This window comes from Embiotoca jacksoni, unplaced genomic scaffold (assembly GCF_022577435.1).
Source record: "Embiotoca jacksoni isolate LCO1_2020_lvr unplaced genomic scaffold, fEmbJac1.0.p SCAF_37, whole genome shotgun sequence".
Classification (NCBI taxonomy): Eukaryota; Metazoa; Chordata; class Actinopteri; family Embiotocidae; genus Embiotoca; species Embiotoca jacksoni.
Window position 1 is genome coordinate 1,126,154 of NW_027185389.1, and position 26,908 is coordinate 1,153,061.

At 44.8% G+C, this 26,908-nt stretch overlaps 1 protein-coding gene across 1 annotated transcript; it reads right to left on the reverse strand.

Annotated features, from left to right (window-relative positions):
* On the reverse strand, nt 1-26,082 carry gcn1 (GCN1 activator of EIF2AK4). The gene is made up of 57 exons (XM_069166216.1): nt 26,026-26,082; nt 24,796-24,898; nt 24,639-24,702; nt 24,386-24,517; nt 23,872-23,980; nt 23,668-23,766; nt 23,235-23,369; nt 22,959-23,136; nt 22,792-22,866; nt 22,301-22,429; nt 22,156-22,206; nt 21,615-21,713; nt 20,655-20,828; nt 20,383-20,535; nt 20,168-20,260; nt 19,993-20,068; nt 18,972-19,131; nt 18,672-18,861; nt 18,436-18,560; nt 17,568-17,746; nt 17,369-17,462; nt 17,148-17,261; nt 16,856-17,054; nt 16,604-16,756; nt 16,326-16,507; nt 16,108-16,188; nt 15,306-15,449; nt 15,039-15,163; nt 14,600-14,789; nt 14,423-14,493; nt 13,266-13,431; nt 12,946-13,140; nt 12,578-12,824; nt 12,355-12,476; nt 11,598-11,712; nt 11,198-11,377; nt 10,749-10,969; nt 10,590-10,658; nt 10,326-10,464; nt 10,029-10,225; nt 9,296-9,438; nt 9,078-9,195; nt 8,762-8,977; nt 8,482-8,646; nt 7,461-7,622; nt 7,257-7,349; nt 6,983-7,126; nt 6,182-6,451; nt 5,956-6,069; nt 5,190-5,420; nt 4,898-5,091; nt 4,256-4,370; nt 3,772-3,868; nt 3,007-3,155; nt 2,378-2,488; nt 1,275-1,496; nt 1-731 (listed from the first exon to the last, which is right to left on the reverse strand). Exons 1-57 carry the CDS (start codon nt 26,041-26,043, stop codon nt 606-608), a joined length of 8,016 nt encoding a protein of 2,671 aa, XP_069022317.1. The 5' UTR covers nt 26,044-26,082; the 3' UTR covers nt 1-605.
* Between the last annotated feature and the right edge of the window lie 826 nt (nt 26,083-26,908).

The window sequence follows — 26,908 nt, forward strand, 5'->3', positions numbered from 1 at the left end:
TTATGAAATCAAGAGCTTTTTTATTTTTTTTTATTTTTGCATTGCCTTTTTACAACTGTATCACTGACATAAGAATTATTTGTAGTCCTGTAAGAGGCTGCTTTCCCCACACAACTCGCACAATAAAGTCCAAATAAAAGTCAAAGATAGGGGGATTGTTTCTTTACGGCGGTGGCGGCGGCGATGCTTGAAATCATTTTGGTAAAATAAGTAGCAAAACACTGAGATATCCAAAAAAAAAAAAAAAACAAGAAAGAAAAAGATTTGGCATAGTGTTTTCCTAATGCAGTTCGGTTACAGGAGAATAACCTGCACACCGCAAGATAAAAGAAACAAGTTATAAATTGGGCTTAAAGGCTGCTAAAACAATGAGAAAGATAAAGGAAAAATAAAATAGAATAAATTTGTCGGGGAATACAGTATGTGGGGCAGGAAACCAGTCGAAACACTACTCGGCCTCAGCCGCTGAAGGGCGACAGTGTGTGTGTGCGTGTCTGGAGGGGGGGGGGGGGTCGTCATACACCGATGGTTTGTTTATTTATGTCAGTCAAGCCTGCTGTTGACGTCTGCGGTCGCCATTTCGATTGCTTAGTCCCGCTCCTCCATCATGTTAGGATGGTGTCGTCGATCTCTTCGTTGGAGTCCTGGAGGCTGGCGATTTTCTTCAAGGAGCGGCGGTGACACTCCGACAGCAGGTCGTTACTCGCGGAGTCCAGGATGGCAGTCATACTCTGAAACACACAGAGGGGATGAAGAGGTTAAAATATATATATATATATAATAATAATCATCTTTATTTGTGTAGCACCTTTCATACAAGCAATGCAGCTCAAAGAGCTTCACAGACAGAATTACATGCAGTGTTTCACATAAAAACAGATATAAAGGAACATTTAGAAATAAACAAAATGAGATGTATATAAGAAACCGATAAAATGCATAAAATTAAACCCAAATAAGAGATAAAATATAAAATAAGCACTATGCATTTCGAAGGCGCGGCAGTTCGAAGTGCGAGAGAACTTCAAGAGCAACTAGCTGAAGGCTTAATGTAAAGAGAAATGTTTTTAACTGAGCCGACATCTAACAGCTGGTTTTTGTTTCACATCTTTGGAGAGCAGCTGACAAAAAGCTGAATCCCCCAATTTGCTTTCTGCTGTTTGCTGGGAAAAATAAAATCAAATAAATAAAATCATAGAAAAGTGTGTCCCTTTATTATGTCAACATAAGAGCGTTTTTATCCACCCCCCCCCCCCCCCCCCCCGGAGACTCACCTGCATGGTTTCGTCGCCCTGGCGGAGTCGCAGCAGGTTGACGATGGTGTGCTCGCTCTGCGCTCGGACGCTGGTGTTCTTGTCCTTGGTGTTGTCCAGCAGACTCTTCAGCAGCGGCTTGACGAGCGCGACCTCCATGGAGGGCGGAGACGGGTCTTTGAACACCCACCAGAGCACCCGCTCCGACACCAGCCTGATGTCGCTGGACTGGTTCTGGAGACACTGGCGGGGGTTCAGACGGACAGACGACGGAAAGGTCATGACGGAAATATGGACCGGTCAAAATAACAACAAAAAACTAAAACAAAACAAAAGTGCTCGTCAAATCAGCAAATTATTTTTGCAGGTCGAAAATTCGCATTCGGTCTGAACGCAACATACAAACATGTCATGGCTTTTATGTATTTATTACCAAACACACCTCGTATCTGATGTCTATCGGTCCGACGTCAGCTGTCATTATGAGATTTTTAGCGTACAACTATTTGCTAAGTTTTGAGCTGATCACAAAAAAATAAAAAAAAAATATAAAAAAAAAAAATCACCAAAAACACTGCTTTTTGAGGAATGAAAAAAAAAAAAGTATGAAATTATTTTTAGACCGCCAGAAAAGTAATAAGGAGAGACTTCAGCTAGAAAAAAATGAATGACTTAGAATTTCATGAGAAGTTGAATGGGAGTCTATGGACATTTTTTTATTTTTTTTTATTTTTAAGCCAACCTCTAGTGGCACTCGGTGGTATTGCAACTTGAGGCACTTCCGCATCGGCCTCATTTTTCAGACCATGAGGCTACGTCCACTTCTTATACACAGTCCGTGTTGGAAACAAATGCTTGACTTCAGCATCATTAGCCACGCCCCCTCTAGTCGCTGATTGGTCCGGCCTTCAGAGGCTTTATATCAACGGGGTTTCCAGAGAACAATCACAGCAAAGACAATTGAAGCAGTTAAGAATAGTCAGGTGAAGCCCGACTAACAATAAAGATCCTTTCAGTGACTTATTGGGAACTCACTTCCTCACTCATACAAACACTCACACACATGCAAAAAAAAAAAGGAGAAATGGATGATGATGAGCGTGTTGAAACGGTTTCTGTTTCACCTTCACAAACTGTGTGATCATGCGCTGTGAAACGGTCGTGGCTCCCTCCGTTTTGAAATGATGCCTCATCAGGAATCCCATTCCTCGGATCCCACTGGTGGCGATGGGAATCTGGAAGAGGACCGGGGTCATGGCGTGCAGTGACACGGATGACGACAAACGGGATTAATTATGCTACATTTATTAGATTATATACATTTGACAAAACTTGAGAAAATAAAGGTATTGTTTTTATTGAATTCATCTGATTAAACTAACTGTTGAATCTTAGAAGTAGTCGGTATAATCTGCAGCACTCTAACAATGAACAAAGGCAACAGTCAGGAGACAGTTAGCTTAGCATAAGGCCTGTAAACAGAGGAGCCAGCTGTTCTAACCAGTCTATCCATCACCTCTACAGCTAATTCATGTTTTTTTTTTTTTTTGCTGCCATAAATAGTGGTTTTATCAGTGGGTTGGACTACTCCCTGGTTTACCGCGCAACCAGCAGAAACTCCAGGAAGTCCAAGACATTGTTACAGCGTGCAACTCCTAACATGTCAAACTATTTCTTCTAAACGGCGGGTTTCTAAAAACCGTTTGTGAAGACGTGCTCTCTCTCTCTCTCTCTCTCTCTCCGCTCTACTCACCCTGTCGGCGGTGGCGTTGGTTAAAATGGTTTCCGTCACAGTATCGTAGTACTCCTTCGCGCACAGCTTCTCGGGCGCGCACTTGACGGCGATGGCGAGCGCCAGGCTGCGGCCGTGACGCACCATCCAGTCCACGCCGGACACGTCCGCTGGAAGAGGGGTGGAGGGGGGGGGGGAGGCAAGACAGGGCGTTAAGCTTTTCATCACGAGTAAAAGCCCGTTTTTTGGGTTTTTTTTTGAAAACTCGGAGTGAAAACGTTAAATTCCTCGACTTTCACCGAGTAAAAAAAGCTCAAATTCAATCACCTATAACGAACAACGTTGTGCTGAGTAGACAAAAAAAACCATTTCATGTCTAAATATGGGAATAAAAATTTTTTTTTATCGAACAATAACGGTAATTAGCTCCTTATTAAGCTCCATCGTCACTCTGTCAGTGAGCATTAATGTTACCAAGCAAACACACTGACAATAACTAACGTTACAGCTACATACTGTACACGGACAATATTACATTTTAATAAATGGCGACTAACATCTAAACATGCAAACAAAAATGCAAACTTCTATATAATAAAAAAATTAAAAATTAAAAAAAAAAAAAAAAGGAGAAAAGAACACTTCCTTAATGTAAATACATATCTCATAGGAAGCATTTAGGGGCCCGTTGATGACATTAAGACCGAAGAGACTAACTACACACGCACACATGTATTTTTGTTTGACTTCAGAGACGTGAAGATGAACCCATGTTGAAATACCGACCCAAGACGTGCTGCAGTAGCACACTCTTCAGCTCCTCCTCCGACAGGAAGGCACACAGCTCACCGATGCAGCCGGCGGAGGCCATACGGGTTGCATCCTGCGTGCAGACACGCAGACAGACAGACGCACACACACACACACAGAAACACACACACACAGAAACACACACCAGACAGTTCTGCGTCATATATTCTCAAACCACCTTTTTTAGAAAACCACATCCTCTAGCCTCGACTTCCGTTTTTCTACAGTAATAACTGAGAAAGCGACACCTACACCCCCCTCAACCCACCTCTCCCACACACACCCCTCTGCGAAACCTCTTAAGTGCCAATACATTTGCTTTCATTATTATAAGTTATTTAATTTCTTTTGCAGCTATTACAAAAATACTGAAGTGGGGAAAAAGAAAAAAAGTTGATGTGTGGCCAAAGATTAACAAAAAAAAAAAAAAAAAAGAGGCGTCCCGCCCCTCCCGTCATACCTCATCGTGTCCCAGCATGCCGAGCAATGTGGTGGTGATGTTCTTGCGGATGGCCGGGTCCACCTTCGATCCGGCCCCCTGGATGACGAACCTCAAGGCTTGAAGCATCGTCTCCCTGCGAACGCAAACAACGAGAGTGAAAACAAAGAACCCTAAAAAAAAATTTTTGGACACAAACAAGTAATTCTTTTTCTAAAACAGAACTTTATAAAAGAGTGACAGACGATGTGTCCTGAGCCGGATGTTATAGAGTTAAATTTTTTTTACTTGCAAGTGCTCTCTGGTGGCCAAATTGTGTAATGTATTTACTATTTTCAGAAAATCCCAAACATAACTGCCATTTGTTATGTGATGAGCTAATATGAGCCTCTAGTTAGAAATATTTTGGCACAAATGCGAAAAGCAGAAACTGTTTTTCTTTCCCCGAGTAAAACATACAGTAAATAAGACGTGCTGACACCACGCAAACCTTATTTTGTGACACTTAAAATGAAGCAATGTCTGACTTTGAAATTTAAAAAGAGAGCCTCATCAAATTTCTGTCGCTTATTGCTCCGATTTCAAAATTTTGGGGAAGTAGAATAACTCGGCTATTATTTTCACGCGCATTAAAACAACATTTAAAAGGATCGAGTGTCACACCTGACGCCGGAGTCCTCGGCGTTGCGGATGGCGGCCAGCTGCTCGGTGAAGAGCGGGTCCACCTTGGTGTGGATGGACACCAGCTGGCCCAGAGCCTCGGCAGCCCTCAGCCTCACGCCGCGGCTCGTGTCCTGCAGCGCCTTCAGGAAGGTGGTCTGCAGCTGCGGCAGGAAGGGCTTCAGGGCGATGCCCACCTGGAAGAGGAGGAGGAGGAAGAGGAGGAGGAGGAGGAGGGTTAGAGCTTTGGATCGCCAAAGATGCCGTTGGGCGATCTGTTTTAGCGGATTCGGACCTTGGCCAGCAGCAGGGTGAGAGTCTCCAGCAGAGCCGTCTTCACCGTCCAGGCGAAGCGGTCTCCAAGGATACGGATGAGCGGTCCGGTGATGTTGATGACGGAGGGCCGCAGGGCCTCCGGAGAGGTCAGCTTGATGACCCCTCCCAAAGCTTTAGCCGCCTCCTCTTTCTGCTCGGGGCTGCCGGTGAGGACGCCCTCTCGGAGGACCGGCAGGATGCAGGTCACACCCTGCGCAAACAAAGAGGGGGGGAGGAAATGATGAACAGGGCTGCAACTAATATTATTTACATTCACAATTGATCGGTCTGTGAACATTTTGTGATTAACTTCTTAATTGCCGAGTCAACAACGGGTCATTAATATGTGGATTAAGGTACATTTGTGATTTTGTAGAGCACAAAGTGACATATTCAAATTGCTTCTATATTTTCTGAACAGTCAAACATCCAAAGATGTTAAATTTACTGCGATATACAGCAGAATGCAGATTCTGCATTCACAAATTGTTGTGTGGGACGAGGCATCAGTCCAAGTCTCTGACCTCACGTTAGATGTCGAAATGTTTTGTTGTTTAGTTTAAAGCAAGAATAAACGACTGCCGTGATCTGATTTTGGACTCTTACAACGCGTGACATCGTACCTGAAGCCCTGCTAAGATGTTACAGTTTAAAAGAAGTTAAAAGTTGTCATCGTCTGAGAAGACGGGAGCCGAAGGGAGAAAAGGGGTCCGGGTTGTTTACGGCGTCCGGAGCGACCTCCTTACCTTCTTGGGCAGACAGAAACCGGGCAGGTGTTGACCCTTCACGTCCGCCGCCGCCGATCTGATGTCTCGATGCAGATCGTCGATGAGAGCCAGCTGGCTGCTCGCGTCCAGTTTCTGCAGAACAAAATGAAAACCGAAGGTCACGTTCACTCTTTGATTCAGAGACGATCCTCAATTTTGTGTTCGCAAACGAGAGGCAAATCTCGCGTGCCTTCTTCCGACTCACCTTGGTGATGGCGTTGATGGCGTCCCAGCTCTGAACCAGCACCTCCGGGTTGGAGTCGTTGAGGAGGCGGATGAGGCCCGACAGCAGCATGCGCGTGTGGGCGCTGTAGTCCAGGCGGGTGCGGGCGAAGTAGGCGTTGAGCATGGTGGCGGCGGCCTGCCGGAGGCCCGAGTCGGCGCCCCGCGTGGCCTCCAGCAGGTCCTCGATGATGATCCGCTGGCCCACTTCGTCCTCCACGGAGAGGATCACCGTCTGACAGCTGCACAGCTCCTGAAGCGAAGGAAACGCACACCGGCATGTTTAAAAAAAACAAAACAAAACAAAAAACACTGTTTAAAAACAAACGAGGAGCAGAATGGAAGTTTCAAAATAAAAGCAAATGTTGCCCAAAGTCCTTTAAATAGATTCAATAATTTCATTGGTAAGGATTATCATGATAATTTAAGACTGAATCAATTTCATAAAAGCCTATAATATCAGAAAATTATCAAAACGGTTCATGTCGTGCTTTTGAAAGCAAAAGAAGAATATTAAAAAACGATTATGGACAATGGAGATTAAGATTCTTCCTTTTGCTTTTAAAAGGACGACATGAAAGGAAAGCTGCTGCTGTTCAGAGGGGAGTTAAACCTGCACTGTTTGTGTAACAATGGCAGGAGATATTATATTTTCTAAATATAGACCCCAAAGGGAGCATATGGAGAGAAAATATATATATATGTATATTAAAAAAAAGGGCCCAATATGGAGCCGTGCGGGACTCCACAGGAGCGAAGAAGAAGAGATCTGAAGAGATTTTACCCGCGCTTCGTCCTCCGTTCCGAGCTTCCCTTTCAGGGAGGAGAGTAGGGCGGGCAGGATGACGCCCAAGTGTCGAGTCAGCGCGTCTCCAGCCACAGCGGACAGGAAGGCCAACACTCGGGTGTTCACAGGAGGAGCCGTCAGCTGGTACGACAAGCGGAGCACATTCACTTTATTAGATTAAAAAAAATCTAGATGAAATTAGGCAGATTAAAAAAAAAAAAAAATTTAAAACATGAAGGCCTAAGAATAAAAGGAAAAACCGACGTCGTACCTTCGGGACCAGGTAAGGCAGCACGGAGCGACTCTTCACCGCCATCACTTGTTTCAGGCCGTCCAGAGCAAACTCGGCCGTTTCGTCGTCATCCTGAGAAAAAAACACATTCGGAGCGTTTAAAAAAATAAAATTAAAAAATTAAAAAAATCGGACGGTTTTAAAATCCTTTCGTTATACGTGGTTTTTCAGATCGTCCCTCACCAGCTGTTTGAGCAGGGTGGGCAGGATGTCATCCAGCGCCTGGTGGCCGATGGTCGCGTGGAGCTGCTCGAAGGTTTTGGCCGCGGCCTCTCGGACCTCCTCCAGAGGGTCGCAGAGAGCCTTCCTCACGGTGGGGACCAGCGACTCGGAGAAGACGAGCACCTGCAGCACAAAACGCCATCAGCCTAATGAGGTTTTCAGTCTATTACAATTACAAAAAAAAAACATGAGACCAATTTGTTGACAATCACAATGGAAAAGTTAAATATAAAAATGTACACCTTGATATTCAAACACTTGGAAAAGTCTTGTGGTTTTGAATCTACAAAATTAATGCAGAACAGAACAAAAACTAGCTTCATGCTTTGCCGTCACTGTGGAAACCTTTTGTGTGGAGATTTAAAAAAGAAAAAAAGTAGCATTGGGTTTTATTCATTATATAAACTAGTAAAACATTGTTTGGTAAATCAATACTAACTAACTTGGCGACTTTGTTTTTGTTATTAAATTCTATGCAAACACTACCTGCTATAGATATATATTAATTCATCTAGAAGATTAAACTAATGTGCAAATATTTAAAAATAAATAAATAAATAAATCTTAATTTGAGTGTTTTTTTAATAATTAAAATAATTCTAGTCAGTGTTTCCCCAAACAGTCGCCCAAAAAACAAAACAAAATATAGACATAATCATAGAACTGGAGTTACGTCCAGTAACTTCTATTCATTTACTTTTTATTCATGTGCACCCGCTTCATTTCAGCTCAGTTCGAGAGTCGCTCGTGCATTTCTTTCTGTCACTGAACTAATTTGTCTGTTTCTCTGGAGAGTCTGTTTCATGAGTTCATATGTTTAAATAATTGTTTAAGCAATAAATGCCCCAAATTAAGCTACCGATGTATAAAACCTTGACCTCGTACCGCTGAAAACGAGCCCAGACTATATCTGCATTTTCAAAAAGCACCCTGACCTGTAATGTACTGAAAGCAGTAAGGATGCCGTGTCTGCGTGACTCACCGCATCTTTGCTGGTGGACTTCATGATCTCGCTGAGGCCGATGCAGACGCCCTGCCTCTCGTCGCTCTTGTCGGAGCGCAGCCCCTGCTCCAGGATGGGGATGATCTCGGGGAGGATCTTCTCTCCCAGCTTCCTCACCAGATCGCCCAGCGTCCGAGCTGCGATCTAAAAAAACAACAACAACAAAAAAACAACACAACATCAAAAACGTCTCAGCGTGGGAACTTTCACACCTAGCAGGGACGAAAACGGGGTAACGGAAGCGAGAAGTGAGTCGTACCGTTCTCTTGTCGGGGCAGGTCGACGCCAGGAAGCCCAGCAGGAGCGTGAAGAGGGTCGGCAGGATCTCTCTGAGAGTCCGGGGCGTGTTGGACACCACGATCTTCCACACGTGGAGGGACGCCTGTCGGACCACCAGCTGGGTGTCCGAGCGGCCCATGTAGAGCCCCGAGAGGACGCGGTTACGACGCTCGCCGCCCAGAGCGGAAATGATAGCCTGGGACGGAGGTCAAAGGTCAGCACTGTGACGACAAGCATTAACCTGGATGAAAACGGCGCAGGATTTTGCCTCGAAGAAAACCCAACGTTATTCGTACTTTGTTGGACGCGGCGGTTCCGAAGTTGTCGTCCTCCGACGCCGTCTCCGTCGTCATCTTGCCCGTCACACCGGAGATGTGGAACAGCAGATCTCCCAGCAGCTGCACGGAGCTGAACCTACGGGCCGACAAACAAAACGGAAAACGCATCAGTCAACGTGCGGGGTGACGTTTATTTGGATCTTTCTGACACGCGTTATGTCGTTTCCACATCCGACCTGATTCTCCACAGGTCGTCGAACAGGCCTTGTTCCAGCTCGGGCAGCAGCAGCGCGATGGCGGTCTCGGCGTACATGCTGACGATCCGCTGGCCGGCTCGCAGCGCCGTGTCTCTCACGTACTCGTTCTCGTCGGCCAGAGCCTGGAGAGGGAGAAAGAAGAAGAGGAGGAGGAGGAAGATGAGGACTTAGCTGCATGATGAGACACAGTAATCAAACTGACTGGAGCAGCAATCTTTCAGATTTCAGATCAATTTAGAATCCCTTATAACACCACCGATAGGCAAGATTTTGCCCTTTTGTAAACCGGTTTAGGATTAAATAAAGAATTTTTTTAATTTTTTTTTTTTAACTTTGGGTTGTGACCACTTGAGCCCGGTTCTGTTCGAGGTTTCTTCCTGTTAAAAGGGAGTTTTTCCTTCTTTCTGTTGGAGGTTTTTTTTCTCCCTTTAAAAAGGACAGTTTTTTTTCCCCCTCCTAGTTTAAGTGGAAATTGTTGAATTGTTGTTTCTCACTATAATGTTGTAAAGTTCTTTACTGTGTTGTTAAGTGCCTTGAAATAAACTGTGTTGTGATTTGGCGCTATGTAAATAAAAATGAATTGAATGTCTTCAGTGCACAATAACAGGACAGTGATTTAAAATGTACGTCTGGCACCGTTGCTTTTGATACACATAGTTGGAGTTAAGAGTCGTACTTAAATGGTACAAAAACAAATGTGAGTGGCCGGTACCTTGAGAATGCAGGGGATGATGGGCCCGACGTAGGGCGTGAATCTATCTCCGAAGGTCACCGGCAGGTAGATGAACAACATGATGTAGCCGTCTCGGACGTGCGACGCGATGTCCACCTTGCTGGCGGTCTGCACCACGTCGGGCATCAGCTTGTCCAGCTTCTCCACGCCGAGTCCAGCCATCACCTCGGCCAGACCTGAAACAAGACCGACACGGGAGATATTCAGCGACTCCGTGATCGAGCGGACGACCACGGCTTAAAAAATCCAGAGCGGGGCGGGAGGAAGACGCCGAACCTTGCGCGGCTCCAGAGCGGTCCACGGAGCTCTGCTCGGACGCCAGCGTCTCCATGAGCCACGGCAGCAGGTCGTCGAAGCAGGACTCGCCCATCCCCTTCACCATGGCTCCCAGGGCTTTGGCTGAGACGGTACGCACCTGGAGGAGAGGGGGAGGGGTTTAAAACACACACAGCATATGTTATGACCGTGGAAGTGTTTTTTTCTCACACACACACACACACACACACACACACACACACACACACACACACACACACACACCTCAGGCACCGGGTCCAGCAGGGAGGCCTTCAGCCCGGGGATAACGCTCGGCAGGTAGGGCGACAGGTCCTAGAAGCAGGAAAACACACCACACCGTTATTAATGATTTTTTTTAAAAGAAGTCTTTGGAGGAGCGGGTCGACTCGTAGCTCCGGTTACCTTCTGGTCAGTGAGGGAGTACATGTTGCCGATGATCTGAGCGGCCATCTTGCGGGTGTCGGTGGAGCGGTCCTGGAAGGCCCTCTGGACGATGGGCATGATGAGGGCCAGGGAGGGCGCGTCGATGAAGTGGACGAACTTGGTGTCCAGCAGCGTCTGCAGGCACGTCTGGGTCCTCCTGGACGGTTCGGTGAGAGCGTCCAGCAGGATGGGGGTGATGGCTGACAGAGGAACGACAACAAAGAGGTTAGAAATTACTCAGAAATCCTCCAAAATGTATTATATTAAAAACAAGCATCATTTTTTTTTTTTTTATGTTGTGATTTGAATTTATGTCTGACAGACTTAAAACATTTCTGGAAACATTCCTGAGGGAGTAACTACATGATATTTACAGAATTTTAAAAAAAGTAAAAAATGCATATTTAATGCCAGGTGAACGGACTCACCCAGGATCTCGGGGTTGCGGATGACGGAGCCGATCTGTCGGAGGGCCTGCTGGCCGGCCTTCTGCACCTTCACGTGGGAGTCGGTCAGCACCTCCGTCAGCTTGGGCACGATGCTGGGCAAGCAGGAGGACAGCTGCTTGGGCGCACAGTAAGCCATGGCGCCCAACAACTCCACGGAGCCTGGGAGCAACGAGAGGAGAAGGTCATTTTATAGGATAGTAGATATTTAGTTCAGTAAATGTGCAGCAGTATTTATGATTTCCTTAGCTTTCTAAACAATATCCAAACATAGCAAAAAAAAAAAAAAAAAAAAAAAACAGAGTTAATCTAATTGTGTTTCTTCCACCGCCACTTTCCAGACCTCCTTGCGAACCCTGTGTGCTTGAAGTGAGTTCCTCACCTGCTTTAGTCCTCCAGGACTCCTCCTCCAGGGCCACCAGCAGGGACGGGAGGACCAGCTTCACGCCGTGGGCACTCAGGTTCCTCATCACGGCTTTGGCGCAGTCATCTGCAGCCTGGAAGGAGGAGCAGGCGTGTTACAGCTGCAGTTATAACGTTCGTACCAGTTTATTGTGATCGTCGGTATCAAAAATGTTGGATTTTTTTGACATCTTTAAAAAAATTGCGATGTAATCTGCTGAGTATTAAAGTGAGTTTTTTTGCAGTAAAATTTCAGGAATTCGAAAAATGTTCAAGTGGAGAAAGGTTTTTTTTCTTTGCACTACATGAAAGAATGATATGTAATCAATTCCTGTGATAATACTAATAATTATGCTGTACATCACAGAAATATTTCAGTTTATTTGATTTAATCTTTTATTAAACTCAGAAAACCGCAGGGCTCAAAGTTACAAAAAAAAAATCTCAAAGTGACAGCGCTCTGTGACTAAGAGACACTACAAAGGCTGAATCAGCTGTCAAAACAAGAGCTTTAAATGCTGTTTAATTCATGTTAATTTAACACGTCGGCCCACGATATGCACGTCTCTCATTTTAGCATACAGTAATATGTAATCACTTCATTTGATAATAAGCATTTAATTCCCGCAAAATATCGTCACTTCTGGGTTTTTCAGCTTTTTCCGAGTTTTATTTTGGTGACGAGAGGTGAAAGCGAGATATTAACCCGCAGTGCAGTTGGGACACGACCCGCTCACCTCTCTAACATACTGGTTCCCGTCTCCGAAACAGAGCAAGAGGTGCGGCAGCACGTGGACCACGTACGGCTCGAACAGCTTCCCCAACATGTTGCACAGCATCTCGAAGGCAAACAGAGCTCCTGCAAGACGCAAGACAGATGTTAATCTGGCAAACGAGGGTGTGAAACCCCCCAAAAAATAAAACCAAACAGTCCAGCGGCGGGTTTGCATCCTCACGGACCTTCCCTCCGCCGGAAGTTCTTCTTGTCCTGGATGGCGTCGGTCAGCGTGGCCATGATGTCCTGCTGCTTGAGCGCCAGGATGCCGAGACCTTTGACCAGGCCGGCCAGCCCGTACGCCGCTCCCTTCCTCTCCGCGTACTTGTCGCTCTCCAGCAGCAGCTGCAGCAGGTTCCTCACGATCCCCGCGGCGTCCTCCTTGATGGCGGGCACCAAAGGAGGCAAACAGCTGGCCACGGACTCCTGGACCTGGTGAGGGACGAGAGATAACGAGGTGAGTTCTTTCATTTTGTGTCCGGGAGCGTCGGCCCTTTTGGAGTCCGGATGAACGAGGAGGTAATAAATATTCCCCTCTCGGATTGCCGCTCACCTGCTGCGAAGGCGTCGACAGCGCGGTGATGAGCTTGGCCATGATGGGTTTGACCTTGGGGTCGTTCTTATCCAGATGTTTGGCCAAGGAGCCCATGAGAATGACCACGCTCTGACGGACGGAGTCGTAGCTGGCGTCCTGCGGGGCGTTCTTCAGGAACTCCTCGAACACCGGCAGCAGGGAGCTCACGTTGTCCTGACAACGTAAAAAAGAAAAAAAAAAAAAAAAAAAAAGCCGGGGCAAAAAACATTTAACGACATCTGGCTGCAGAAAAAAAGAAAAAAAAAGAAAAAAAAAAGAAAGAAGAAGCGAGCGGGTACCTTTCCGTGCGTGTTGAGCGCCGAGAGGGCGCCGTCCAGCATGCAGCGCCGCACCTCGGTGTGGCGGTCGTTCAGAGCGTCGGGGACGAAGAAGAGGAAGAGCGGCGTTACCTGGGATTCCTCCAGGTACTGAGACAGCTTGTTCAGAGCCAGAGCGATGCCACACCTGAAGGACACGTGTTCATTAAAAAAAGAAAGAAAAAGAAAAGAGCTCGGTGCACAATAACAACCAAAAAAAAAAAAACAGCTGAATTTCATTTACAAATACTCTAAGTTTACGGTGTTTAGTATTCCACTGTATCAATGGAGAGAGTCATACATTAGATGTGACATAAATTATGCAAGATGAAAAATGCCAGTCTTGCGATCGCAATAATTAACGCAAATTCAAGCAATCGCCGCAAAATTTGCAGGAGCTTGCAACTTATTTATTTTTTTAACACCTGCGATTTTCCAGCAAAAAATGTCGTCAACAGAAGATGTGCTGGCTTAAAGTTTGGGACATAAAGTCTTGTCGAACAAAAGCTCGTTTTAGTAACAAAAACTCTCCTTTGCTATATACAACTCCTCATTTCCAATCAGAAAGGCTCTGCTCCTGTTCTTCTATTCAACCAAATAAAACATCTTGCGTTACTCGCAGGAAATGTGGTCTTCACATTAAAATGTTCTTATTAAATACTCATTATCAAATGAAGTGATTTGCATATTTATTCCTTTATCAGGTAGTACTTACAATTTTTTGTTATTTTCCTCCAGACTTGATTATCGCAACGCGATAGGGGAAAAACGTGCAACGACTGCAGCCGATACAAAACGCTGCAAAAACATGAACCAGGCGAAGCAATCTTATGACTGTAAATCCATGTTTTAGAGCTGATTTTACTACATCTGCAATCAGCTGACTCTTTATGAGCCCGATTGCTGTTTGGGATCTTCAGACGAAACCTTTTAATCATTCCTGACTACCGACTTCTCCTCAAATGTGTTCGATGTGTCTCTGATTTCCAGCTGTGAAACTCCCGGCTGTCTTCTGAAGACGAACTTTTATTTTATGGCACTGGTGGGTTTTGTATCGTGTCATCTTTTGATTATCTTATCTATATCTTAAGTTGCTGGTAAATGAATCAAATGATCATTATTATTATTATCATCATCACCTGGCCTCCCACTGATCAGGTGGAGATTCGGAGATGACTCGTCCCAGACCATCCAGTACAGGCGGCGGCCTCTTTAGAAGAACAACAACAACAAAAAAAAAGATACACTCTTTTGGTTATTGAGCTTAAATTCATCCAGCAGTAAGAGAAGCTGTTCAAAAGTCGGGGAGGTCTTACATAGAGTTTCTGGTGGTAGAGCTCGGTGAGCTGGCCGAGCACCGTGGCCGACTGGTCCCGGTACTGGGACACGGCGCTGGACAGAGCTTCGGCCCCGGCGGAGCGGATGGCCTCCTCGTGGTGAGTGACGTCTCCGATCAGCAGCGGGCAGAGTTCGGGCACCAACTCCAGACCCAGAGAGTCGTAGAGCCTGAAGAGGAACGCGAGAGACGAGACATTAACAACAGTATTTTTTTTTTCTCATTCTGCTTCACAGTCCAAGAAATATACAAGAAAAAGAAAAACATATTTTAAAACAGCATATGGAGAAGAGCAGAGTTCAAATTTACAGTATTTAATGGTTGAACGGTGGAATCGTAAGCCAAGTCAAGAAACGTTGATTTTCTGACCACAAAAACGTTTTCGTAGAAAGTGAGCGAGAAAGCTCAGAGTTACGTACTTTTCGGCCAAAGCTCGTCCCTCCTCCTCAACGTCGAACTTGGCGACCCAAAGCCTGCGCAGCAAACTCATCCCGCTGGTCTCCGTGCTGTCGGTCGGCAGGGCGAACTCCATCTCCACCAGCCCCTGAACGCAACACAGACGGTCACGCGTGGACGCGCGCGCGCACAGCTTTGGTCGCAGGTTTTTACCGTGAAACGTGTTCAAACGTGCGCTCCCGTCGCCATTCAAAAAACGGCTTTCGTTACGACGCGAACGCGAGGCTCACCCTGAGGGCAGCGTCCCGCACGGAGAAGCAGGGGGACAGCAGGGCGCTGAGCAGGACGTCGATCTCCTGCTGCTCTGCCACCGTGCAGCCGTCTCCTCCTCCGGCGCTGGAGCACAGGTCGGTCAGGCACTGAGACGCCAACACCTGACAACACAAGAGGGCGTTTAAAAAAAAAAAAAGAAAAAGGTAAAAAGTGTCAAGACGCAGGAGAGAAGCGGCGGGTCTGTCCTCACGAGGACACGGAAATAAAACGGATAAATAGTGCAACAGTCAATAGGTCACATACAATGAATGTATGCTATATCTGGAACAAATCTCTCTCTATTATCCTCAATCAGATCGATAAAGCCTACAGCAAAGAAACCCGAATCGTACATGTCAATAATACTAAATGTATCATTAAAATTATACTTTTTTTTTATTTTGTATTTTTTTAGTTATTTTCTGTGGCTTTGTTGTTCGGTACCATCACTGTTATTATTATTATTATCATGATTATTATTATCATTAGGTTACTTTATTCTTTGTGGAGTATGGTCTCCTTTCTCTGTGTGCCTAATTATTTCACGTCTTATTGTTTGTATATTGTTCATTTTTTTGTTTCTTTTTGTGTGATATTTTGGTTTGTGTCTGCGTATTTTTGCACGTTAAGGACCCTCCCTGAAAACCAGATGGTACGTCTCAAGGGGTTATTCCTGGTGAGGAATTTCCTATAAATCTAGTATGTAAACACGTATACATGCATAAAACCTACGTGTATATAAATCCTACGTTCCTTAATGAACTGTTAGTTGTCGTTTACCTGAAGTCTCGGCGTGGCTGTGGAAATAATTCTGGTCAGCAGCAGCAGCATGTTGACACGAGGGAGCAGCTCTGGTCCGTTCTAACACGCACAAAAAAAAAAATCAAAAAAAATAAACAGGAAATGAAGCCGTTCGACTGTTAAATAAACGGCTAAAACAATTCGATTCCCATCTTTACGTGCACTTCGCAAGACGGAGAAGACGCGCGTCGCCGTACCTCGTCGATAGTGATGTCGTCGGCCTCGGTGTCGGCCCGCAGCTGCGAGTGTTCGTTGACGACCTGCAGCGCTTTGATCATCGTGTTCTCCGCGTCCTCGTCGCCGCCCGAAGACTCGCGGAGCGTCGCGTTGAGCAGCGGGAAGCAGAAGGAGAACGCGGGAGCGGAGAGAGGAGTCACGTCTGATGAAGTTAGAGGAACAAGAGAGCGGTCAGGATGAAAAAAAAAAACTAAAACGGAGACCGTTTTTTTTTTTTTACTTTCATGATTGTGCTCACCGCCCGTCTTGCCCTCTCTCTGCGGGACGGTGTAGATATGCAGCAGCATCACGGTGCGGGTGGCGGCTGTGTCCAGCTCCTCCTGCTCCCAGGCCTCGTCCAGGTCGCACTCGGGCTTCAGCAGCCGCAAAGTCACATGACCCACCAGCACAGCTGGGAGGACAGAAATAAAAAGTGAAGAGTTAAATACTGAAAAGAGAAGCCGGGACGAGAGCTGTGTCGATTAATAAGACACCGAGACAAGGAATGTACCCAGAAAGTGGAGGTGTTTGGGCATGAGGCACACGCCGATGTCCAGGAAGACCTGCTGGATGCGCGGAGCAGCCAGAGGGGACTGGAGGAGGGGCATTAGGACCTGGAGGACGGTGGGGAGCTCCCTGGTGATCTGAGCGGGTTTCTCTTGGAGAATGGCCTCCACCAGACCCACCACGCTCTGCAGCTCCACATCCAGCTGGAGGACGAAGGAGGTCAACAAGGGAGAAAATTTAATAAAACACACGTCACACTGTCAGGCTTTAAAGAACTGATTCGGTGGCTTTCGTACCTCTTGCAGTCTTTTCCGAACAGCGGACTCCCTCTCCAGCTGGATTTGCATCATTTCCTTCTGTTTGCTGGTGAGCTGCACCTCCTCCTTGATGCCTTTTTTCTTCTTTAGCTCCTGCCAGATCAAACAAAAGGGAATTTAAACAGATTTAAAATGAGTTCTTGATATTAACACGCGTTAAAACAACAACAACAACAACAACAACAACAACTGGAACGCACCTCCTGTAACTCCTGCTCGATGATCTGCTCCTTGTAGGAGTAGGCCTTGTTCTCTCGCTTCATGTTTACTTTCTTGGTGTTTTCCTTCTGGGCACTGCAGGAAGTTTACAGGTGGGAGTTAATAAAAAAAAAAAGAAAAAGAAAAACCCAAACAGGAAGTTGAGAGTTCAGAAGTCCGGCAGGTTTCGTGTGCGTTTACCTCTGGAAGATGCTGTTGTCGTACAGCTCTCCGTCGGGCGTCTGCATGATGGCGTACTCCTCCCTGGTGACATGAAGCAGCGCCGGTCGGGAAAGTCCGTCGGCGACGTGAGTGATCACCCGCGGCAACAGCTTGTTGGGGGAGAGGCCCGAGAGGGCGCCGACCGCGTTTCTCACCGCCTGCGGAGGAACACCACAACGATAAATATTCAGACGGTGAATGTGTAGAAACTGGCGTTGCTCGTCGGGATAATAAAATATTTTTTTTATCCGTGACGCTGACGTGGATGAAAGTTGAGGAAAAAATAAGGCGCAAAACACCTGGTACGACATTTTATTGTGATTTATTTTATTAGCCACGAAAAATTATTACTATAAACTGATTTTATATAAAGATTTTCCTTCACAATGCAAAATTAGCTCAGATTTTTTAAGTTTACTTTTTTTTTTTAACTGATTTTATTTTCCTTTCACATAAGACACATGAATTTAATGTCTCTTAGACCATATTTAAGCGTGTTTTCTTGCTAGTTTCCATTTAAATATAAAGGGCTAATTTTAATGTAAAACAATTATAAGTATTATATTCCATTTCTGCCAACAGCTCCTCACAATTCCTCCACACCGAACCTTTAATGTAAACTTGTGCCACGTTGAAAGCAGTGCAGAAATGCTGCTTGTGCAAAAAGAGTTTATTCGGCCACGAGACCAATAACGCAAATCTCACATCTGGTATGTAAATAAAGTTTGATTTTAGTTTTTTTCTTCTTCTTGTATATATATCATCAAAAATTCCGGTTTCTTTACAGGTGTCATCAAAGTGTGAATAAATCCTGTAAATAGAAAGATACGCGTGTTTCACGTCTGACCTGGTTGTCGGCGTTGACCTCCAGCAGATGAGACAGGATCGCCTCCAGGTTCTTCTCTATAAACTCTTCGGCTTTGATGTTCATGGAGGAGAGCAGGACGGGCCAGATTCCGGGGCGAGCTTCAACTGGAAAAGATACGCATGAAGCGAGTGAGATCACAAACACGTCTCCAACAGACCCCGAGGGTTATTTAAACCATCTAAAAAAAACACAACAACGCGGAGAGCGATTCGTACCTATGGAGGGATGGTGGGCGACGATGAGGATTTCCATGGCCAGGCTCTCGGCTTCGGCGGGGTCGCCCCATTGGCTGGCGGAGGAGCAGACGACGCACAGGGCGTCCAGCAGGACACGAGGGGGGACGTAGCCGCGCCCCACCTCGGTCAGCTCGCCGGATTCGGTCACCAGGACGTCCTGCGGTAAAACCTGAATGACAAAAAAAAAACACAAATTTACAAATGGGAGTTAAAAAAAAAGAGAAAGAAACTCAATACCGTGGATTCACAGGAGGCCCGAGTTGCGTCATCAGTGTGTACTTTGTGTTTGTTGATGACCACCCGCAGCTCTGCCAGGAGGCCGTGGGCCAGACTGGAGCCGCCCAGCGAGGAGAGCAGCTTCCTGACGGTCTGCTGCGCCTTCTTCCTGACGCGCCAGCTCCGAGACAGCACGACTGCAACCGCGGCGTGATGATACATCCTGCAGAGCGCGGCGACAGGTGGAGGAAAAATGTCAGCGAAGCACTGAGGGAGGCGGTGAAATCGAGACAAATCTGTGCATCAAGCGGAAGTCCAAACAGAAAATAGTGCACACGCGTGTAACTTCGTCCTCACTTTCAGTTTTTGTTCAGCATCCTCTCTTTAAAGTAAATCTTCTATTAAACGCAAATTAAGCATTTTAGAAAATGAAGCATATAAAAACGACACATTTTAGCACCTTTATCTTAAAAAGTATTTTAAACATGCAGCGTTTAATTCGTGACAACATGATAATTGCTGTATAATAATAATAATAATAATACATTTTATTTATATAGCGCTTTTTAAAAAGTTAAAATGATCAAAACAACACAACAAAAGTATAAATCAGACAATAAACACATTAAAATCTGCTGATAACAGTGAAAAGCAGCTTTTTTAAAAAAAAAAAAAAAAAAAGCAGTATTGTAATTATAACGCATGTAAGAGCTTTTTTTTCATGAGCATTGTTATTTCATGTACTTGGGCTTATTGATACAGTCAGTGTGTATGATATCAAGCATAATTTAATTATTAGAAAATCTTGTGTCCTTGTGATAAACCGCATTTGGAAAGCAGTTTAAATACCTCCCAAAAAAAAAATGCATTTCTAATACGATTTTATTATTTGTAAGGAGTAAATAATGATATAAACAGATTGATTAAAAAGTTGGTTCTGTGTAAAAAAATTACGAGGTAGATTCCCATAACAATTTTAGCACCAAACAGCAACAACGGTAGAAAGTTTGGAAGAAGTAATTTAGCCCTTTTTGCTGGTTTTACGTTATATAGTTGCTGCATTGTATGATCGGAAAAGACTCACTGTGATTTGCTGGTGTTGAGCCTGTGGGCGTGGTCCAAAAACAGCCTTTCACAGAGCAGCAGCACTGTGAGCAGAGCTGCAGACAGAAACAAGCCATCACTTTAATGTCTCTGCCTTTTTAAACCCACTTAGAAGTATTCAAAGCTGGTAAAAAAAAAAAAAAAAAATATCGTACTTTCTTCGCTGCCCTGGGAGAGAAACTTCTCTGTGGTGAAGAGTGGCTTCTTCTCGTCTAACACCAGGTTCCAGAAGGTGGCGAACTTCGCCTCTGCAGAGACAAAAAGACAAACAAATAAATAAATAAATCACTTTTTCGACTTCAATGCTAAAAGTTCTCTCTCGCAAGCTCCGTAAGTGAGATTGAGAAAATTTCTGGAACAAAAGAGTCACCAGCTTGCGTCTCCAGCAGAGCGAGTCGACTCAGGAGAACGGAGGCGGCCACGCCCTCCGCGAGGAGAGCATGCTGGGAGTTTTGGGCCAAGGCCTTCTCGACCGTTTGGAGGAGTAAAGGCACGAGGTCCGAGGCCACGGCCAGAGTGTCGCCTGAACACCGGGGGGGGGGGGGGGGGGGGGGGGAGAGAAAGGAGACGAGAGGTCAGACAGAGGTTAGAGGCGCTGGACATTAAAACGTGCGGTGAAATGTCGCCCCCTGTAGGACGGACCTTTGAAGGCCCCCAGCGCTGCCTGCAGGTAGGCGTGTCGGACCAGGGAGGTGGAGGTCTTGAGGGTGAAGGCCCTCTTCAGCCAGTCCAGCAGAGCGGAGGGAACCTCCACGGTGAGGCGGCTGCTCCACTGAGAGAGCACCGACACGGCGTGCACCAAGGTGCCCTCGTGAACTAAAGCCAAGTGAAGAAAGGTTAGAATAAAATAAATTAAAAAAAGAGTTTCCAGCACCAACACATACACTTGTATTACAGGCTCTGAGATAAAACTGACATGTAGAAGAAATTTAAAATGTACAATTCATAATATATTTTTTGATCCCCTACGTGCAATAGTTATGTTTTTCTTTACATTTCACTGTATTGGTCAAGTTGGATTTATTTATTTTGTGTGTATAGCTTCTTGTATTTGTACATTGGTTTGTACTTTTTATTTTAATTTTTTACATTTTCTTATAAATCTTTTTTTTAATTCTATTTTTATTGTATTCTTAAGCTGTTGTGATAAAATTTCTGTCACAAATTTCCCCCAAAGTCTTATCTCATCTTAAGGAGAGCACACTGTAAAAAAAAAAAAGAAAAGCTCTGCCAAAATAGAAGGGGGAAAAAAAACAACCACTTAATTATAGGAGATAATGAAATAATTATGAATTCAGTTTCTTTGAAATCTTAATTTAGCACGCTGAAAAAATGAAGGCAAAGAACAGGAGTATAAATCACTAATTTAACACTGAACCCTGGTGGAGTAGTGTAGAATTAAGCCTTGAAGTGGATATTTTAGAGACATTCTCCTTGTATTTAATTACAAATGACTCAACGATGCAAGTGATATTTACCAGAATGAATTCAAATGATCTGCCTGAGAAAGAACACTAAATAATCCACTTATACTAAAAACAAAACCCGTTCGATATTATTTATGAGATTATTTTTCTGGGTTAAGATCCAAAGTGTCGATACCTTCTTGTTGTAAAAAGGGGATGAACATCACGGTGACCGCCGAGCTGAGAGTCTGGCTGGAGGTTCCCGACACGGCGTGACGGCTGCAGCTGGAAATCCCTGCGACAGGACGGGATTGGATTCATTTTTATTATCGGGTCGTAAACGAACAACATGCCCGGGGCAAAACAGGCGCACGAAACATGGTTAATAAAAAAAAAAAAAAAAAAGAAGAAGAAAAACAGAACCCAGAACGACATACATTTTCTAATGATTTCCGACAAATAAAAAAAATCATGATGCTTTTTTTCCCCCAAACTTCAGCAACAAAAGGTAGAAAATTAAAAGTATTAAAGCCGAACAACTGTTCCTTTCTTTCAGCATTTTTATTAAACATCGATATTCTTATGGATTCATTCTCATTCAATCTGCCTCTTTCACCGGTTCAGAGGACGGACTCCTGTTCTCTACTGTGCTAATCAGGCTCTTTGATTTCATGATATCTTTTTGAAATTTTTCTTTATTGTATCTTGTTGACAGATAATTAAAAGAGGCCTCTTACCTGACAACACACTCATCTTCTGGGCAACAACTGTGAGTTTTCCCTCAGAGCCTGCAACCACAAGAATTATACTTCAGCTTAAAAAAAAACAAAAAAAACAAGATTAACACAGTATTTCAGTCTAACGAGAAAACAACGAGTTCACCTCCGAGGATCTTGAAGAGGTGCGTGACGATGTCCTGCACGGCGGTGGGGTCGCTGCACTGCTGGGCCAGGTTCTGCATGGCCTGGACCGCCTCCTCCATCAGCTGGGAATTATTCGCTTTCAGCTGGCCTGAAGCACAAACGTACAGCAATAATTATGCTAAATAGAGGGTTCTTTTATTCTTTATTATTATTATTATTATTATTATCAGGTCTGCAGAGTCGGTGACATCTTTTAAATCTCATCTTAAAACATACTTTTATCGGAGAGCCTTTTCTGCTTTTGGTTGATTTTTCTTTTATAGCCTGTTTTAATTTGTTTTCATGGCTGTTTTATACGATCATTGTGTTGTTAAAAGACTTGTTGGAATTCACTTGTTTTGTTTTAATGGCTTATTTTAAGTGAAGCACTTTGTAACTTGAGTTTAGAAAAGTGCGATACAGATAAAGTTTATTATTAAGATAATAATCAAGCATCAGCTGAATACTTACTTGCGATGGCCTTTCCGATGTCCATGGCGTACTGACTGAGGTCGAGAGTGACGGCGGACAGCAGGCAGGAAACGGCTGCAAAGACATCGAACGGCGTTATTTTAACGGACCGCGTGAGCCTCAAACGTGCGAGTAGCTTACGGTGAACGCGGTAAAAAGCGTCTCACTCTGCATGGCGTTCTCCGGGCTGCGCAGCATCGTCTTCTGCAGCGTCGGCAGCAGCAGCTCCTTGAACTCCGAGTGCGACACGTGACGCAGCACGGAGCCGCTCTTGTCCAAAACGTGCTGCTGAGGTTTCGTCTTGCTCATCAGAACCGATTTCACGTACAGGTCCAACATGGCGCTCTGGAGAACAGCAGACACACACACACACACACACACACAAAAGGTTGCGGACACTGGATCTCGACTGATCCTCATTAATAATGAAAAATAAACCTCACCTTGTGCTTCTCGATTGTTGCTTTGTCTTTCTGAGCAGAGCAGAAGTCCAAACACACGCCCAGCATGGCCAGAGTGGTCGGGCTCTGGTCCAGAGTCAGCAGAGTGCTGATGTACTGATCCACCAGTCCAGGGTTCTGGTGAAGACAATCACACCGTCAGACATTTTTTGTGTATTACAGCTGTTCTCAAATCACAGATTATGTTGTTTATTGTAATAAAAGGCTTCGTTCTAGACGGCATTTAGTTCTAAAACGGACTAAAACAGGATGTGTTTTGTGTTATTGAATTATTGTATGTTTTTTTTAAATCCAAAATTATTTTAATCTGATTTTGAACAGACAATTTGAAAGCACATACATGTTTCTTTTTCTGAAAGTAGATCTTCCACTCTAGAAACATCAATGTGTGTCTCTGCGTGTCGCATGTACTCACGTCCTCCCAGAGGTGACTGAGATTCTTCAGACTGGATTTCTGAGCCGTGCTCTTGGCTCCGCCCACCACCTCGGCCACGAGAAGGCTCTGCACCTCCACCTGGAAAGCGAGGCGATACCAACAAGCAGTAAGTAAAAATGTGAGGCAAATCCTTTGTTCGTACAAATAATGTTATTTCAGTTTAAAATCGCTGCCTTCATTGACCATTTTCTTCCAGACGGGTCCTTCTCTCTTCTCTGGGGCGGAAAACACGGCGGGGACGAGAAGGCAGGTCCACGACAGGCCGACGAAGGAGGCGGAGCCTGAGCACTTACTGCACAGATCACGAGGCAAGCGTGAGAAGGAAGAAACAACCACGACAACATTCAACCAGAGACGGGCTCGTCATGTGTTCTCATCTAATCAGTTGCTTTGTTTTTTTTTTTTATTTCCCTTTATATCCAACTATACGCATAACTTTTTTATTTTGCCGTTTCAAATTGGTTGATCGTGTTTCTTACTTTATAAAAACGCTCGTCGTAATAATTATTGTAATTATAGACGGCACTCGATATAACTCTCGCTTACAATGCCGGTCAAACACAGGCTGAAAAATTACAGATGTCTAACGCTGACAGATGAACCTGTTCTCTTCTGAGTATCTCTGGATGGAGGAATTAAATCAGTCGTTACAAACGTCAAACTTCACGGGTGAAAAAGCGGCGGGTCCGAGCGGTACCTCGGATCTCCATTTCTGCTGACGACGCCGCTGTTCAGCAGGCCGTGGAGGAGGCTGGTCACCAGGATGTCGGGCTGCTTCTCAGCCAGCTGCCCGATGACGGAGAGCAGCTCTCTGCGCGACGCAGCGTCCCTGAGAGGCAACACACACACGTGAACACGCGAACACAAAAATAAGGTACGAACACTCGGAAACGAGAATCTTATTCTGCGTCTCAGACGGGTTTTTTTTTTTTTTTTTTACAGAAGCCTACCGATATCTGTGCGGAGTGAGACAGAAGAGTTTGCATAGTCCTTTGATGGCAGGCTCTGGTAGCTCTGAAAGAACAAAACAAAAAAAACATTTTGGGTTATCGTTGACTGAAGGTTTAAACTAGTTATATTATAGAGCAGAGAAATGAAATAACTCACCTTTGCCTTTGATGCACTGTTTCAGGTCTCCGAATATCTGCTTGCGCTCCTTTATGCTGGCTGTGGTCACGTTGACGGCAAATTTCTTCAGCGTGTCTGAAACCTGAAGTCACATTTTTGATTTCATTTCAGTGACGCCGACAGTCCGAACCGAAATATTTGTACGTTTACGATCACGTGAGACAGCTCGGCGATACAGTCGATAGTCCGGATCGTGAGAATATTCTGCATCCTTTCTTAAATGCTTTAACTGACCGACGGTACCCGATACTAATTTTTCGGGGCCACCTCGGTCGAGGCTCTGCGGGCGACGTTCAAAGACGCGAGCTTCCACAGCGTCCCCGTTTCTCAAGTTTACCAATCAACAATTTAGGACTTTTAACGTTAAAACAAGACGTTTGCGTCCCGCTCCTCCTTCGCTGGGACAGTTAAGCTTCAATGTCTCATCGGACGTCTTGAGACTCTGCAGCCCACGAGTGTGTGAAGCCCGGGGACGTGGCGATTTTGCAAATACTGACAAGATTTGTTGCCGTGGGAACAACAAAAGGGAGACGAGTGGAGCCGTACCATCAGGGGGTGAAATACAGGGTAACAGCATCATATTTGGGATCTTAATTGTTAAGACACACAATGTGTGTGTGTGTGTGTTGTGTACAAAATAAATAAATATATTGAAAAAAAAAAAGTAAAATGGCAGTCGACAATGAAGAACTGGTGGTCGACAAAGCACAGGAAACAGTACCGACTGATGACTTTTTTTTTTACATATTTAGGACACTTCAAAAGTCATCAGGTCCCTGAACGACACCTCGCTTATTATTGGGGGCGTGGCTTAGCCACCGCGTCATCACACACGCGAAAAGATGCTTTGCGCTTTAAACTCCGGGCGATTCAGAACAAAAGGTAAAAGTACCGGACGAGTCAGTACAGAAACACGGTCCTCCGTCCGCGACGGCGGGTCACCGGGAGCTCCTCCTCGCAGCGGCAGCTCGGTGTGTCCTCGAGCCGCGCTGACGCTACGTAGCACCGAGTTAGCAACCGGCTAGTTAGCCGCCGCCGCCGCTCGCGGACTCCTCGCCCGGGTTTCCCCACAACGCCCCAAAACACAACAACGTGACGGGCGGAAAAAAAAATCGGCACTCAGGATACCGCGAATTTCGATGTCGCTTTAATTTATTATCGTTCTCAAAGCGAATAACGCGCGATTCCAAAAAATCCAGTCACACAAACCTGCGTGTCCGCAGCCATCTTGCCGGTCTCGATGCAGGAAGGACTTGTCGATATCACTTCCGGGTCACGTCGGCGACGTCACCCTCTTTTTTTTTTTTTTTTCCCACATTTTAAATATAATCCATATATTCAACATAACCTTAGATGTTTTTTTTTGTTTTGTTTTTTCTATTTAAATTGTACCCTTGCACTCAATTGGTTTAAAAATAAATTATAATTAATGGTTTCTGCACAACTGTGTTGTGTTCAAAATCTATATCTATATCTGTCTATCTATATAGCAAACAAAAAATGGTTGGTTTGGGAAAATTAAAAGAAAATGAACTCCATTAAAACAACATTTTGTACTGTTTGTCCTTTACCCTTTGAGTTACCATGAGATAGAAATATAAAATAGCTTGTTTCAGTCTTTTTGTTCTGCATAAGAATCACCAAGACATTTTTCCAAGTTTATCTTTTGTTAAAGTAGGTCAGTGAGTCGGGAGCTAAGATTCACTGAGAAAAAAAAACTGCAGTATTTGTTACAAAACAGGTTCAATAAATGTTCTCTTTATCTCTAAAAGGTCAAACTTGAAAGGAAATCTGCTCTTCGGGGTTAAGTTTGGTGTCACTGCTGGAAAAAAAACAACAACAACAATGCCTTCTTCAAGCCATTAAACCTCAAAATAAACTGTATTAAAGAAAACGGCTCTATTTTAATCCATGAACAAGCTGCTGTCAGTGAGGTATTGGCTTGGTTCATCCAGACGAAGAGGACCACTGAAAACTGAAACTGTAGGATTTTTGTCTTTTTTGGGGTAAAAATTTTAATTTTCCTCCAAGCACCAAAAACTAAACTCCTTTAAACAATACGTGCACCATTGTATTATTATGGCAGCAGAAA